Raw genomic sequence first — 16,002 nt, 5'->3', positions numbered from 1 at the left:
ATTTTAATTTTAAAAATATCAAAAATAAAAATTACTTTTTGTAATTTCGAATACATTGGAGAAAAATTTCAAAACTACTTTTTTCAATATATCAAAAATAAAAACTACATACCTTAATAAATATAAAATTAGAATTCGAAACTTCTTTTCATTAATTTTTGATACCGAAAAAGACTTGCTTTTCTTTTTTTGGCTAAATGACTTGCTTTTCTTCTAAAACCATGACCATTTTTTTAAAAAAAAATGTATATCAAAAACAGAAATTTTTTTTGATAAGCCAGTCTTTTCTCAAATCAACCCTTATCATAATTTAATATAAACAATTTTTTTTGCCTATTTATCTTCTCCATCTGATACAATCTTGAGTTACACTATCCTATATGATTTGAATGGCGATAAAGATGATTGATCGATAAAAGTATGAGTTTGTCGGATGTGGGAATCGTGTAATCCAAACACGAGAGAAGAATAGTCTTGACATAATATTGATGGATGAAAATTTCAATAAATTCACTGTTAATGATAATATCTGTTTTGTTTTGTTTATCGAATATGTTTGTCATTGTTAATTTTAATATGATTTATTTTGTATACAGGAAAATATCATTAATGCAACACTTCCACAATATCTGTTTGCTTGAAGGCTGTTTATGAAATATTAAAAAAATAAAGATACAAATATTAATTTTTGAATTATTAATATAATTTTTATAGACCACTGCAAATTTATTTTATTATGCAAATATTAATTACAATTATTAATATATGTTTTATAGGCCGCCGTAATGCGCTGCTCAAATAATTTTAATATAAAATCAAAAAAAATAATAAAGATACTACTTTTCAAAAATCACTCACAGCGTTAGCAATATGGTCGACAACTCATCACAATAAACAGGATTTTTATCTCTTTCAAAAATTCAAAAAACGGTTTGTCTAGTGTGTGCCCATGAACACATGCTAAGCACAGAAATTTATAGTTTTAGAGGGTTTTGATTGGTGTGGTTGTTGTAAATGCAGGGGGCCATCATTATTGAAGAGTGTAAGCCAATCAAAACCCTCTAAATCCATAGATTTTGATGCTTAACATATGCCCATGGGCACACCATAGAAAAACCGTTCAAAAAAATATATAGGAATCTTAAATTTGAATAATTATTTTGATTAGGAATCTTAAATTCTTAATATGATAAGTTGCTAACCTAGTTGAGGTAGTTAAAGTGTATAACTAATTAAAAGCCGCCAAATCACACACTTCCCAATACACTCACTCCCTAGTGATCTCTCTCTCGAAATCGCCGGAAAGTCTTGTCTTTCAACGATTTCCGGTAGGTTTCCGGCGAGATTAGATCAGGACGATGGCGTCGGAGGACGTGGTGGGAAAGACCGGCGAGACGGCGGTAACGAGAATCGTGAATCTCGCTGAGGAAGCGAAGATAGCGCGGGAAGGAGTGAAAGCGCCGCGCGAGTTCGATTGGCTTACTATTACGAAGTCTCTGATTGCCGGTGGAGTCGCCGGAGGCGTGTTAGTTTCGTGATTCTTTTCAATTATTTCGTTTCGTAATTTGTGTTTGTAGAAATGCGTATCTGTTTAGTGTTTCGATTGATTTGTGTTGTGATATTTGTTTGTGGAAATGAATTGTTGTTTTAAGTGATTAGTATTTGTTTGAATGAGATTTGGTGAATTACGAGGCATGTTTGCGTAGATGAAGTGGAATTGGCTAGAATAATGGAAATGATGGATACAGTAAAATGGAAGTGTAATTTAATAGAATTATTTAGGAAGGATAAATTATTACGTCATATGTTATATGTATCGGTATACATAGATATGTTATAGGAATTGAGAAACAGAATAAAGTTTGTCCTTTTTTTACTCTACGCTTCTCTTTTGTATTGTTACTGTTCCATGATTTAATTTTTAAGCAGGAAGCCATGTTCCTAATATTTTTGTAGTAGATTTGTAGCTGTAGTGAAGCCAAATTGTGCGGTGAACATTAATCTATGAAGGATATTAGGATTTTATATTATTTTAAGTAACAATTATTAGAAAGATGTCAACATGTCTCAGTCAGCTGTTAAAACTTTCTCGCCCTTTGGATCCTCAAGGCGCAGAAGAAGGGACAATGGATTGTGGTTAATAGTTACAATCATGTGTTTTCCTAAACATGTGAGAATTCAAAACTTAAGAACTTGGAAAATACAAAAGAAATTATGTGATATAACCAACTTGTATAGTACATATCCTAGATACTATTAACATTTGATATATTAAAACATTTCTGATAATTAATGCTAAAATGGCTTTACTACTGTCTAAATTTTAGCAGTTAAGCAATGTTAAGGTAGATCTAATTGACAGAAGCTTTACAACCATAACCTAATGTGTTTTGTGCAATAAGCCAACAACAAGATTTCGGGTATTTTTGGCTGTAGGTCTGTAGTTACTCTGTTTCCCCATAAGAACAAAGCATTAAGGTAAAAAAATTTGAGCAACAGTAAAGGCCTTTCGTGCGTGAGTAATATAATTCCTGTACTTGAACATTGCCAAATAAAAATAATGTCTCAAGCAATTAATCTGATTAATGGTTTTGGTTTATTTTGTGCTAATAAGAGTATGCATGGATTTGTCTGCATAGTAATTCTATATGCTGAAGTTATTGTTCTTCCCTCCTATTTCAGGTCTCGCACTGCTGTTGCTCCTCTAGAACGGTTGAAAATTTTGCTACAGGTACTTGTCTTCGCTGTTGGGTTGTTATGTCACCTCAAATCAGGATTCTGCATTCAATCATTTTGTTGAAAAATTTGTGTGCTATACATTTGCATTTTAGTACTATACAAAATCTTGACTTTAGAGAACATATGCTCTGATTACATCTGTTTCCATAAATTCACTGGTTTCTATAATTCTATCCCAAATGTTAGAAGTTGCAACCAGTAGCAGCAGAAACTCATTACACATGATTTCCCTGTGGAGTATAATCTTCAAATATAACATCTTCTAATTACAGTATAATCTTCTAATTATATTAAAGTACAATTTTTTTGATATATCTACTCTTGAAATTCAAGAAAGCTGTTATCATTTCTGTTTGTCATTTAAGAGTGGGTGTAGAACTCTCTGTTTATCATTTCTGTTTTCTCAATATAAAACTATAAGAAGCGTATAGGTTGTCATCTGAATAATAATTCGAAGCTGTCAGTGTTTCTTGTCATGCATCATGTCCAAAAGTCCCAACTATTATAAGAAGAAACCATGCAATGGTTAATGATCTAGAACACTTAATATAATGATGCTGTAGAAGCTGTTCAAATGAGGCAGCATATTTTCAGTGAAAAATTGAAAATTCCAATAACTTCTATGATTTTAGTGCCTCATTGAACTATTATGAGGAGAAACCTGGCAATGGTGAATGATCCAGAATACATTGATAAATGGTGCTGTAAAAACTATTTTAACGAGGCCGGTCAACTTTGGATAAATTTGAAATCAGTTGTTCAATTTCAACTAAGAACCATAGTTAACCGTATTCATGTACGTTGGTGCAAAGACATTTTAAACTTGCAGATTTGCTATGTGGGAATAATTCTAATAAGTTATCCTGATCATCCATTTAGAAGCCACTATGTTGCAACTTATGTTCTGATAAAGGAAGTTATCGTGAAACATGCTTTACGTATTAAATTGTGGTGGTGTGAACTAGGCTCTGCAGCATGCAATCTGCCAAGAGACCTGATCTACATTAGAATATACAAACACTCTACTTTATAGCTTGTCTGGCTATCAAGTAGAATATTTGTATATTCTTTTGCTAAAAGATAAGAAATCTAAAAAGTATTCCATCAATGGCTGAAATTAATATGCTTCATTACGGTTTCGCTCATGTTGTGTGCTTGACTTTCTAGAAGACCCTTCCATAACAGTATCAGTTTCTGATGCTATGTTACTATTCTGCTAAACCACTTAATTCAGCATGGACCAACCACATTAACATTAGAATGAATGATAATGACTCTCCAGTTAAAAGCCACATTACTGTTCCAAATGACAACAATGGATGTCTATGTTTTTTGTTGCTCGCGTTGTAGCCATCTCAGCTCTGGATAGAGGAATTACCTTGCTCTTCTCCTTTCCCGTCAATAAGTCTGTTTCTACCTCGATTTCAAAATTTCCATATATCATCTACTGCCCTTCCATTACCACCAATCTCCTTATCTTCATCTGTATTAACTCAGTTTTTTTGAAGAACACCTGCATGATTCTACTGTGCCGTGTATTTTCTTTGTTTGAATTATAATTGGGACAGTTCGAAACAATCTTTTGATCATCTTTTTACCTTAATCCATCCTGTACGTGTAACTCACGCCATCTTCGCGAGTCTTTTTTTTGCTAAATACATCTTCCCGAGTTTTGGAAAGAAAAGTAAAGAATGGAAAAGTGGTTATTTTCTTTTATCACCAAATCTTTCCAAAAGTGGGGAGAAAATTCTTTGGACAAATATTAGAGGAGTTTCTTTCTCAATCTTTTGGTTTCTTTTCCTTCTCTTCTCAAAATATCACTTGGGAACACGTCACAGAAATTAAAACTTTCACTTTCTTTTCTTCTTAGTAAAGTGCACTTTGTGTACTTGCACTTAACGTGTCAGATCACTTGAAATACTCCATTTCAAAACTCTCACTTAATGGTCTGACAGGTTAAGTGCGATACATAAGGTGCACTTTGCTCGTTTCTTTTCTGTCAGAAAAAAGTTTTGGCCTTCATTTGGCTATTTTAGAAATTTATATATTGTATGTGGTGTATATATTGCAGGTTCAGAACCCGCATAGCATAAAATATAATGGAACAGTCCAGGGTTTGAAATATATATGGCGAACTGAGGGTTTTCGAGGATTGTTCAAAGGCAATGGCACTAATTGCGCTCGCATTGTGCCAAACTCCGCCGTTAAGTTTTATAGCTACGAGGAAGCTTCCAAGTATGTTTTTGTATTTCCTGCCATGAAATTAATAGATGGAAAATATTGAGTGTTTTTCTCCTGCTCAACTACAGAATATGAATTTCTTTTAAGCATGAGATATTCTTTAAATTTGACAATATAATATGTTACTCTTATAATTAGAAAAGCTGCCAGCATCTTGATTTCACATCTCTTGGTGTGAAAGTGGCCGCAACTTAAGCAGATTTATCTTTATATAAACTTGCTATACCAAGATAAGTGACTAGTAATTGTTTGCCAAATGTATGATGAATGTAAAATATCTTTACAAACAGTTCTGTGGTGCATTGAAACATGTGCATGCAGTTCTTATGATACTAAAGTATATTGTTACTAAAATTTTTCCTTTTGGTATATGCAAGTTGGGCGACATAGCCATAAGGCCGTGCATTTATTCTCATTCTCAGTAGGTATATTTATCCTGCCCGGTAGAGTTTTACCTTTTAATTCCTGTAGTATCCATATACAATACATATCTTTTTTGTAGAAAGAATACAAGAAATTAGTGAATGCTGATGTTCTGTTGTTGTATTAAGGGAAATGTCCTTGGGACCTTACCTTTTATTGGCTTCCAGTCATAGTAAGATTGCGAACTCTACCTATATCCTAACAGTTGATGGGAATTGTCTGCTTATAGCACAATATGAGTACTCAGAATTGCAAAGAAAAGTCGTTAGTAACAGTAGTTCAAATTTCTGGTGACTGGACCATTTGGCAGTGCAGTTGCCTAAACAAACCCCTCTCTCGTTAGTACACTGACGACCTCCCAAGCCCTAACAAATTGTGTGACTCAATTTGTAAATACTTGCATTGGAACTTTAACTGAGACTTTTCGGAAACTTTTCAAGATAATATTTGATTTACTTGCATCACCAGGTTTTTAGGGTTTTCTTGCTTTATTACATTTTGTTGAACTATATGCGCAGGTCATATTGTAGTTTCTTATACGTGTTATCTGAAAAAATATTTGAATGCATTATTCTTCTTTGTAATCTATTATAGCCATGTTGACAAAAGAAATCTATTGCAGTACATAATCTCCAGATCCCAGACATAATAGTGGCATTAAATATGTTAGATATAATACGTATTAAGGTTTTGGGTTTGACTTTTAACAGGGGAATATTGTGGCTCTATAGGCGGCAAACTGGAAATGGTGAGATCATCCTTCCCCCTCGTAGTTATTAATCAAATCACCTTCTTTATCAGCTTATCTTCATGCCTATTTATCAGCACAAGACATTTTTGTAAAACTCTGTTAGTTTATTTTGGTTACTGTTAAGGGGGGTCTGGTAAAGCTACACGACATTCTGGTTTATAGAGGGTTTGTAATTCCATAAGAAATCAATTCATTAATAGTATGGTTTTTCTTACTTCCCACTTGCAGAGGATGCTGAACTTACTCCTCTTCTACGCCTTGGAGCAGGAGCATGTGCTGGAATAATTGCTATGTCGGCTACTTATCCTATGGACCTGGTACGAGGTCGGATAACAGTCCAGGTATAGCTTACAGATTAATAATGAATATAATATTTATGGGTTATCCCCAAGTCCTTGGTTACTAAAGGTTGATGTTTCGAGCCTCAGTGGAGACGAGTGTGTGCCTATCTAAATTTCATGCAATTTGGATCTAACGGAATCAGGTCCACCCTAGTTTATAGCAGGGAGTTCACCTTTTATGCCTATTTTGCAGTCAGGCAATTCTCCATGCCAGTATAGAGGAATCGCTCATGCTCTTGCAACAGTTCTTCGTGAAGAAGGACCTCGTGCATTATACAAAGGATGGCTTCCTTCTGTGATTGGAGTTGTAAGTACTAATTAATTTTACTGCTTGATTAATATTCTTTCCCAAAATTTGAATATTTGAACCTTATACTTCCATCTTGGGTTCTTGTTTAAATGAATAGCATGTGCCCTTCAGGTCCTGTTGTTTTAGTATTAGTCTGTTTAGAATTTGTTTGTTTTGCGCTTTAGGATTTATGTGTTTCCTGCTTCGTAATATAGCTGTTTTATTTTTGTACTGTGTTTTATTACATCATTAATGATGTGCATGGGATAAATATATAAACAATAACTTGCTCTAACAAGTCCATTGCTGATTAATTTTGCATAATAATTGTCTCCTTCTGGTTATGGATGAGCTGTAAAAATTTGGTTTGTGTTGACTACATATAGAATACCAAGTAGCAAAATCAACTTGTTAGTAATTTTCTTTGCAAGAAGCCTGAAGAGGTTAATGTTGGTGCTTGTAGATACCTTATGTTGGCCTCAACTTTGCCGTGTATGAATCTCTGAAAGACTGGTTGGTCAAATCCAGACCATTTGGACTAGTGGACGACAGTGGGTTGGGTGTTACAACAAGGCTTGCATGTGGTGCTGCAGCTGGAACTGTTGGCCAGACAGTTGCATATCCTCTTGATGTTATACGTAGAAGAATGCAAATGGTGGGCTGGAAGGATGCTGCCTCAGTCGTTACTGGTGATGGGAAGAACAAGGCGCAACTAGAATACAACGGTATGATAGACACATTCAGGAAAACAGTTCGGTACGAAGGGTTCGGAGCTTTATACAAAGGGTTGGTTCCCAACTCGGTAAAGGTTAGTTTGCTGCACAAGTTAATATCTTCATCATTTGATATATGTGATGTTTACTGTAGATAGGGCTAATGTTTGAAAATTTTCTAAATTTTCTTGCTTGTAGATTAATATGGCTTTAGCTCAAGGTTATTTTTTTTCCATTCAAGAGGTCCCACTCTGTTTATATATATGTTTTTGCTGAATGTGGTTGCACCTTTTTATGTGACACCTCCAAAAGAGAATAATTATATAGTAGTTCAAATGTACAAACTTTATGAGAGTTATCAATACTTTTTTTTCCTGGACTCGCCTAGTAAGGTGAGGTGTGAATACCTCGCAATCCTATTGATTTATTTTAAAGGAAATTTTTAAATTTCTGTTGTAAGCTTTCTTGTTGCAGAAACATTTTAATTCTCCTGTGATTCTACACAGGTGGTTCCATCAATTGCAATTGCATTTGTGACTTACGAGATAGTAAAGGACGTTCTTAAAGTTGAGATGAGGATATCTGATTGAAACCAAGGGAAAGTGCAGATTATAATTTTTGAAGCAGAAAAGGAAGAAAGTATAAATTAAATTCAGGGGGAATCATTTTTTGGCCGGAGTTTTCAAATTATTGGGGAAATTAGAAGCCAGTGTTGATAGTCCACCTCATGTATACTGATCTTTTTCTATATGCCTTACATTTAGCTTCAGTCATTTATTCACCAATAAGGTTTTATTGTGGAGTGATTCACGAGATTCTTAGTTATTAGAATTACTGTTAGTGTTTCAACCCTCAATATTTGTATAACCAGTCGTATATGTTTATCTTACTATTTGGTGTTATACTTGCATTTTGCCTTGTTCATTTAGATATTTGGCTTCACTGCATAGATGTGCCTCTATTTTCTTTGCATGCTGCCTTATTTCAAAATATTTAATCTGGTAGCTTATGACTTATCAGTAACTTTTATCAAAAAAATTTTTTTAAAAAATTTCACTGGAATAGGTATCTTAAACTAACTTTTGACTTTAAGTTAGCTTATGACTTATTTCAAACTTCAAACTTATTATACAAACAGATATTTTTGAGTTTAAAATCGAAAACAACTTAAAGTTAAAGTTCAGATTTTAAGTTGCTCTGTCAGTGGGTTTGTAGCCTAGGCAAGGCTTTCTTTTCGGGCCACCAAACCCTGCCCGGATCAAACTCTTCTGTTGAATACATGGATTAAAGACAAATTTTAGTTAAGGTTTAAATCTCAAAATGCTCGCTGAGGTAAAGGGCTGATATTTAGATAATATAGTACGATTTTTAAAATTTGACCTACTAATTGTTTTTATTTAAATAAAAAAATAACTACAAAATTAAAACTAAACAGCAGAACATTTTGAAAATATCGATATACTATCTAAAATACTAAAACTCATGACTTTTCATTTAATTGTAATAGTGTTCAAGAAAAATGAATAGAACTCCATAAAAATAAGTTTAGATCTCGAGCACATATATGATGTATATGTTTGATATTTATTTTACTTTAGTGATTCAAACGATACCCCGTTAAGTTAATTGACTAATTTGATACCAACGCTTCACTCACTAATTTGATACGAGCACTTCACTTCGGGGAGCACTTCTGCATTTCACCCTTTTAGTTAACAAGGGTGCATATCTGAGAACCATTTTACTCTAATGTATTATGTAAATAGGGAGGTGAATAAGAGAACTGGTAAGAAACGGAAAATATACATAGAATGTCACTCGTCTAGAATATACGAAGAGTGGTCTCCAAAGGCACAAAAGCAAACACACAACAATTAATCAAAACCACAAACCAAACAATGTAATGAATCTAATTTCCTATGCACACTAAATAGGTATGATGATACACATACTGCTCCATTGTCTCCTGAATCACTAGCAAAATCAACCACCAAAACTGTTGATCCTACAACAAAAAAAAAATGCCCCAGAGTACTTTAAGTTCTTACCTGCCTTCTGCCCTTAATCCTGTTTGTAATGTACTTTTCAAGATAAACACAACGCTCCCGGTGATAATCATTCCATATGCACAACTGTCTTATGGCCTCTTTTTTCTCCTCCCCCAGACCTGAAATCCATGCATCCTTCTCATTTAATCTTTTCTCCATAGCTCCTATCTTCTCATCTTTTTCAGTATTGGAATTTTCCATCTTCACTTCAAGTTGTTTAACAGTTTTCACTAGATTTTCAATCTGTTCCCTTAAGAGTGATTCCTGTTGCCTCATGGAGTTAAGCTCAAAGATCAGATTGGTGATCTTTTTCTTTTGATTTTCTTCATTGTTGTTTTTATCCATGACCCAACTCTTTGCTACCTGAAGCTCATTTAAGATCTCAAAGACACATGTTTCAATGTGCCCAGAGTCTTCCTCTAACTTCCTTGTTAGCGAATCCAATCCAGTAAAGGTCTGATTTAACTGCTCTGTGAACACTGCCTTCATCTTAAATTGATCTTCTTTATATGCACTAAGTACTCCAGATAATACTATAATTCTTTCGTGAAGTACCTTATTGTCCTTCTGGTACTTCTCTTCCTTGGTGGTGTGCTCATTTTCCTTCTCACTTAACACCTGTTCTGTAATCCGGAGCTTCTGATTTGACAGGCGGAGCTTTACTTCTATATTCCGGACATTCTCTGTCAAGGTGGTGACTTCATCTCCTTTCATCTCCAGTTCTCTTTTCAAGTCTTCAATGCTCTCTTCCATTTCATCTCTTTTTATTTCAAGTTCTCTTTCCACCTCTTTAAGGATTTCCTCCAGCTCATTAAATTTCCGAGCGTTTAACTCCATACTACTGTGGAACTCTTTAGTCATTTCTTCAATCTTCCTCTCTGACACTTGCAAATTTTCCTTGCTTTCTATTAAAGAGACCTCAAGTTGTTTGCGCACTTCCATCAGTTCGTTGAAAGCAACCGCTTGTTCTTTTAACATGCACTCCTGCTCCTTGATCTTTCTTATCAATTCAATGTTCTGGTCTTCGACTTCAGTCAGACTTTTGGCAGACTCTTGTTTATCTTTTTCAGCCAACAACTCCAACTGGCTTTTCTCAGCATGCAAGGATTCCAAATCCTGTTGCAATTTGTTTATTTCAATTGCAGAAGCATCAAGCAGAGCTGATGCTTCAATTGATGCCTCTTCAAGTTTCTTTTCTAGAGCAGAGTACTGGTCCTCTCTCTCTGACGATGTTTTCTCCAATCCAGAAATTTTGTCCTTCAGGTCATCATTCTCCTTTCTCAACTGATCAATTTCGTTTGTTTGTTCCAGTAGTTGGTCCTCAAGTTCTTTTATCTTGGTTTGCACCATGTCTACTTGCAATTCTAGATCCTTACCCAGTTTAACGCGGCCTTCGTTCTCTACTTGCAATTTCAGATTCTCAGCATGCAAGGATTCCAACTCCTGTTGCAATTTGTTCATTTCAATTGCAGAAGCATCAATCAAAGCTGATGCTTCAATTGAGGCCTCTTCAAGTTTCTTTTCTAGAGAAGAGGATTGGTCCTCTCTCTCTGACAGTGTTTTCTCCAATCCAGAAATTTTGTCCTTCAGATCTTCATTCTCCTTTGTCAGCTGATCAATCTCGCTGGTCTGTTCGGCGGTCTTCCTTGAAAGCTCCTCTTTTAGAGATTCCATCAGAATCAGATACTCAGAAGTTTCTATAGCCTTTTTTCCCAGTTGAGCGTCAGATTCATGTATTTCGCTCTGTAAAGACTCCAGTTCGCATTGCTTTTCATTGATCTGAATCATTAATTCATCAAACTGCCTAGATGCTTCATTTGATTTCTGTACAAGTAGTTCTTCTAGTTCGCTTTTCTGAGTTTGTAATGTTTCTACCCTCAGTTGCAACTGGTTTATATCTTCTTTTAGAAGCTCCAATTGAACCAAAGCATCTTTCTCTTTGTCCTCGAGTCTAGTCAAGAGGAGAGAGAGTTCATGATCTTTTTGCTTTTCCATCTCATTCTTTTGTGAGTGTAACGTTTCCAGCTCTAGTTCTAGATTCCTTATCCGGTTTGTTGCTTCATCCTCACTGGATTCATGGATACCCTTGAGTGTCAAAAAATCTCTCTCTTTGTTGTCCATGATCTCCTTCAATTTGCTGGATTCAGTGACTAGTTCCTGGATCTTGTCCTGCAACTGCTTAATTTCTTCGGAGAGCATGGACTTTTCTGTTGTCAGATGTTCTGTCTGTGATAATAAATCTCTCTCTTTGTCCTCAAGCTTCACGAGAAGGGCAGAGAGTTGATCATCTTTCTCTTTTTCCATTTCAGTTATTTGCAGGTGTAAGGCCTCCAACTTCTGTTCCAAATCCCTTATCCGAGCGTCTGCCTCGTGCACATAGGCTTCATGTGTCTCCTTGTGAGTCAAAAGCTCTGTCTCTCTACCATCCATTTTCTCCCTCATTAGGCTAGATTCAGTGACAATTTCATGGATTTTGTTCTGCAACTGCTTCATTTCTTCCAACAGCGCAGATTTTTCTGCTGTCAGATGTTGTATCTGTGATAAGAAATCTCTCTCGTTCTCTTCAAGTTTCAATAGAAGAACAGAGAGTTCATCGTCCTTTTGATTCTCCAATTTTGTTTTATCGGACAGCAATGTCTCCAAATTGAGTTGCAAATCTCTAGTCCGAGAATCTGTCTCACTCAAGTGGGCTTCATGCATCTCCGTTAATGTCAAAAGCTCCGTCTCTCTGCTATTAAGCTTCTCCTGCAATTGGCTAGATTCAGTGACGAGGTCTTGAATTTTGTGATCTGCCTGCTCAATCTCTTTGGATAGTGTCACAACTTCCGAGGAGAGTGAATTCTTTTCTTCGTTGATGACTTTTTGTATCTGGTTTAGGTTTTCTATTTCTTGTTGTGCAGATTGCAGATTATCCTTTGTTACATAAACTTCTCCCTTAGCAGCATCTAGTTCTAGCTGCAACACTTCTTTCTCATCTCTTACCTGAGCTGTAACTGCTCTTAAATCATCACTAACTTTCCTTTCCTCCTCTATGGCACTCACTGCGGTTTCTTTCTCTGAAGTTAAAATGCTAATTGTGTTCTTCAACTCTTCCAGCTGATGATTTAATTGAGCTTCCATCTCACTAGCACATTGCAGTTTCACAATAAGATCCTTGTTATCAGTCAAGATATCAGCATTCTCATGTTTCAATTTTTCGCCTTCTGCAACCAATCTTTTTATCTCCTCCTCCGATTCTTGTACTTTTTGAGAAGCAATCTGATATTTTGAATTTAATGCTTCACTTTCCTCACTAACAGCTCCCAGCTTACTCTTTAAGTCAACTATCTCCAGATTTGCAATTTCAAGTTCATGTCGGATTCCACCTGTCAATTTCTCGATATTACTTTGCTTTCTACCATTCTTACTGCTCTTTATTCTGTGAGACTTGTCTGAATCAGAATCTGAGCTGGATGATGAAGAAGAATCCTTTTCTTTGCCATGAACTTTTTGGCGCAGCTCTCCTGTTATGTGATCATAACGATCATACAGTAACTGGTACTGCTTGTGAAAATCCTCTATCAATTCAACTAGTGGCTCTTTGTTGGAGTCTTCATTTTCATCTTTAACTAGCTTCAGTATCTTCTGAAATTTGCCTTCCGTCTCTGGAATTAAAGAAAAGCTTACATTTAAGACCTTGTAATTTATTAGAAACTGGAATAAAATGTTGACTTTTAAGATAGAAATGCAAAATTTTCCTTAAATATTTTCCTTATAATCAACAAAGGAAGAAGCTAAGTGTCTACAGAAAGGTCCTAAACCATAATTATTAAAGCACTTCTCAGCAAAGCATCCCACCTACTATATTCTGAATCTACTTCCTGTTCTCCCTGGTTTTTTAGCCTGTTACCGACTGCTATTATCTAGCTTTTTGTTTGAAAAATTGAGACAAGTTTGTACAACATATTTCATAACAAACTTCTTATTCCCAAAAAGAAAAGTTATAGTATTTACTAAGGAACAAAGACTGCAGTAATGGTTCCTACAAATCATGGCAACAAAATTTTCATGCTGACACGTGCAATCTTGTTGAAATAGAAGTATACCAATTTTAGTTCCCTTTAGCTCCTCATCTGTTTCAGGATCAATGTGACTACTGAAAATTGACTTTATCCATTGATGCTTTGTCATCTAGCTTCTGGAAATTTGTGATCTCAACCCCAAGTCCTATATACTCGTTAAAGCAATGAACCCCCTCAATCTTGATTGCTGTTTTCCCTTACCTGTGCCACAAAATTTAAAAAATATAAACCGAAATGTGCAAGAAACCTCTGCATATAGAAAAATGGAGGTATAAATGTTTTGATAATCTAGAATAACACTGAATACATGCAATGAATTGCTAATGATGGCTAGTTTCATAATATCTAGATACAACCTTGGTATATCTTAAGACATTACTTCCAAGTATTCCTCTATAAATCAATATAAAAAAAGGTAGAAACCAGTATTACAACTGTGTGCTACGAATCATCTGAAGCAATATGCTACATCTGATAGTTTGTAACTTTGTATCATGTATTAAAGAGGACAGAGGTCATTATCAAAAAAATTGAATATATAAAGGTGATGTATAAAGTTATGTCAGCGAAATAAATAACTAGGACATAATTTGTGCAAGACAAAAACATTAAACAATGTATTACTTATAAATGCAACCATGTACCAAAAAGCCACACAATATATTTGCAATTTGCGAATGAATAACATCAAATCACAGAATGTAACTTATTTTTGCTGATTACAGTAGCTACTAACCAAGAAACAGCACATCCTCAACTGTAGTTTCCAGCTCAATAACTTCTTAAATGACAGCTAGAGAAACAAATAAGTGATCTGTCTTCTATGTGGATCTCTATAATAAACTATTAAAAACACACACACACACACACACACACTGTCATACCAGTGCCAATCAAGGAACACGAGTACAACAATAATTTACATACAAACACAGTCATACACCGTCATAACATTGCCAATCATGTGACACGTTACAACGATTATTTACATCATGTCAGCGTCATAATTACAGGAAGAAGATTCCTTCTCCAATGAGCTTAACAAACTATGAAATATATAAATCATAATACTCCCTCCGTTTCAATTTACATGTCTACTTTGAAGAAATTTTTTTGTTTCAAATTACTAGTCCACTTCAACTTTCAATGCAAAATTATATTTCCAAAGTCAATTCTACTCCACACATCTCTTATTTATATTTCCTAGATCAATCTCACACCACATATTATGCTCATTTAATGCAATTAATATGTGAACATCCACTTTTCTTAAACTGTGGGATTTTTTCAAAGTGGACATCTAATTTGAAACGGAGGGAGTAAATTTGTTTATGATCCTTTCCCAAGTTCTTACTCAAGTAAACTTAAAATATCCTAATATACCATATCTCATATAAAGTTTGTAAGTCGAATACAATTCAATTTATATAAACCTGGATCATCATCAGTAATCGATTTACGGAGACCGAAATAATCAAACAGCCATAGACACTTTGACTGAATACAAACATCACAGAACTGAGCTGATTTTTCACATATCGATTTGTTCGAGTCGAACTCTATAGCATCAGATTAAAATCAGTGATTGAGTTGAAGTTAAATAAGCTCGAATTGAATCTAGAAGCTTCGAGAACATAAAAATACATCGAAATTGAGAGGTTAAAGCACGAAATTAAGTCGAGGAAGTTGAAATTCAGCTAAAAACTGTATCAGGAACAGAGAACAACAAGTTAAGTATCCGATTACAGAGAAATATAAGCACAGAGTGTGAAATAGCAGCGTGATTGAGATGAAGTTAGAGTTGATTACCTGGTCAAACGAAGAAACCAAATATCTGAGTGTGAGAGAGAGAGAGAGAGAGTTGTGTTGTGTGTGAGAGAGAGTATTGAGAGAGAGAGAGAGATGATAAATAAAAAGAAAGAAGTTTTGTCTGGCTTAAGAGAGATTGGAGGATAGCGCGCTCAAGCTCAAAAGCCATTTGCATTTTAACTTTTAAGCGCCTTCTCAATGCTGGAATCTTTCATGTTTTTTGGATTTTATTTCACTTCCTAATCCCAAAAGGCGAAAATGACCGATTATATCGGAAATTAATTGAACTCGGTTAAATGTCGATGTCCATCCAGACGAATTTGCATGTGATATAGAAATGACAATATATTTCTTGTGGAGCGCTTTCAATTTGAATAATATTCTTTCTTTATCTAAAATATATGTTTATTTTAAGGGCTTTTTTCAGAAAACAATTAAGTTTAAAAGAATTTTCATAAAAATACTGTCATCTTTTAAAACAAAATGTAAAAATACTATGTTTGAAAAAATATTTACAAAAATACGGTGGTTACATATGTAACCATATCTGCAACTGGCAACTGCTAGCAATAATATATACAATCAAA

General features: G+C 34.8%; 2 protein-coding genes across 3 annotated transcripts; one reads left to right on the top strand and one right to left on the bottom strand.

Annotated features, from left to right (window-relative positions):
* The first annotated feature begins 1,166 nt into the window (after positions 1-1,166).
* Positions 1,167-8,407, top strand: LOC108209234 (mitochondrial adenine nucleotide transporter ADNT1). Its single transcript, XM_017380038.2, has 8 exons — positions 1,167-1,525; positions 2,683-2,731; positions 4,811-4,974; positions 6,114-6,151; positions 6,383-6,495; positions 6,689-6,802; positions 7,248-7,592; positions 8,004-8,407. Exons 1-8 carry the CDS (start codon positions 1,359-1,361, stop codon positions 8,085-8,087), a joined length of 1,074 nt encoding a protein of 357 aa, XP_017235527.1. The 5' UTR covers positions 1,167-1,358; the 3' UTR covers positions 8,088-8,407.
* Positions 8,408-9,281: 874 nt separating this feature from the next.
* LOC108209074 (COP1-interactive protein 1) lies at positions 9,282-15,606 on the bottom strand. 2 transcript variants are annotated; one of them, XM_017379802.2, is made up of 3 exons: positions 15,416-15,606; positions 13,631-13,807; positions 9,282-13,189 (listed from the first exon to the last, which is right to left on the bottom strand). In XM_017379802.2, the coding sequence occupies exons 2-3, from the start codon at positions 13,713-13,715 to the stop codon at positions 9,534-9,536; spliced, it is 3,741 nt and encodes a 1,246-aa protein (XP_017235291.1). In that variant the 5' UTR covers positions 13,716-13,807; positions 15,416-15,606; the 3' UTR covers positions 9,282-9,533. The 2 variants fall into 2 exon arrangements, with proteins under 2 accessions (XP_017235291.1, XP_063942580.1); XM_064086510.1 differs by lacking the exon at positions 15,416-15,606 and adding an exon at positions 15,040-15,370.
* Between the last annotated feature and the right edge of the window lie 396 nt (positions 15,607-16,002).

Source organism: Daucus carota, chromosome 2 (genome assembly GCF_001625215.2).
Source record: "Daucus carota subsp. sativus chromosome 2, DH1 v3.0, whole genome shotgun sequence".
NCBI classification, from domain to species: Eukaryota; Viridiplantae; Streptophyta; class Magnoliopsida; order Apiales; family Apiaceae; genus Daucus; species Daucus carota.
The sequence above is the reverse complement of the archived record's forward strand: the minus strand, read 5'-3'. Positions and strand labels throughout refer to the sequence as shown.

Excerpts from the sequence above, each read along its gene's own strand:
- LOC108209234 (XM_017380038.2), top strand. The coding sequence starts at position 1,359 with ATGGCGTCGGAGGACGTGGTGGGAAAGACCGGCGAGACGGCGGTAACG. Across the intron at positions 2,732-4,810 it reads GGTTGAAAATTTTGCTACAG|GTTCAGAACCCGCATAGCAT; the intron begins GTACTTGTCTTC and ends TATATATTGCAG. Across the intron at positions 4,975-6,113 it reads AGCTACGAGGAAGCTTCCAA|GGGAATATTGTGGCTCTATA; the intron begins GTATGTTTTTGT and ends GACTTTTAACAG.
- LOC108209074 (XM_017379802.2), bottom strand. The coding sequence starts at position 13,715 with ATGACAAAGCATCAATGGATAAAGTCAATTTTCAGTAGTCACATTGAT. Across the intron at positions 13,190-13,630 it reads GCTAAAGGGAACTAAAATTG|AGACGGAAGGCAAATTTCAG; the intron begins GTATACTTCTAT and ends CTTTAATTCCAG.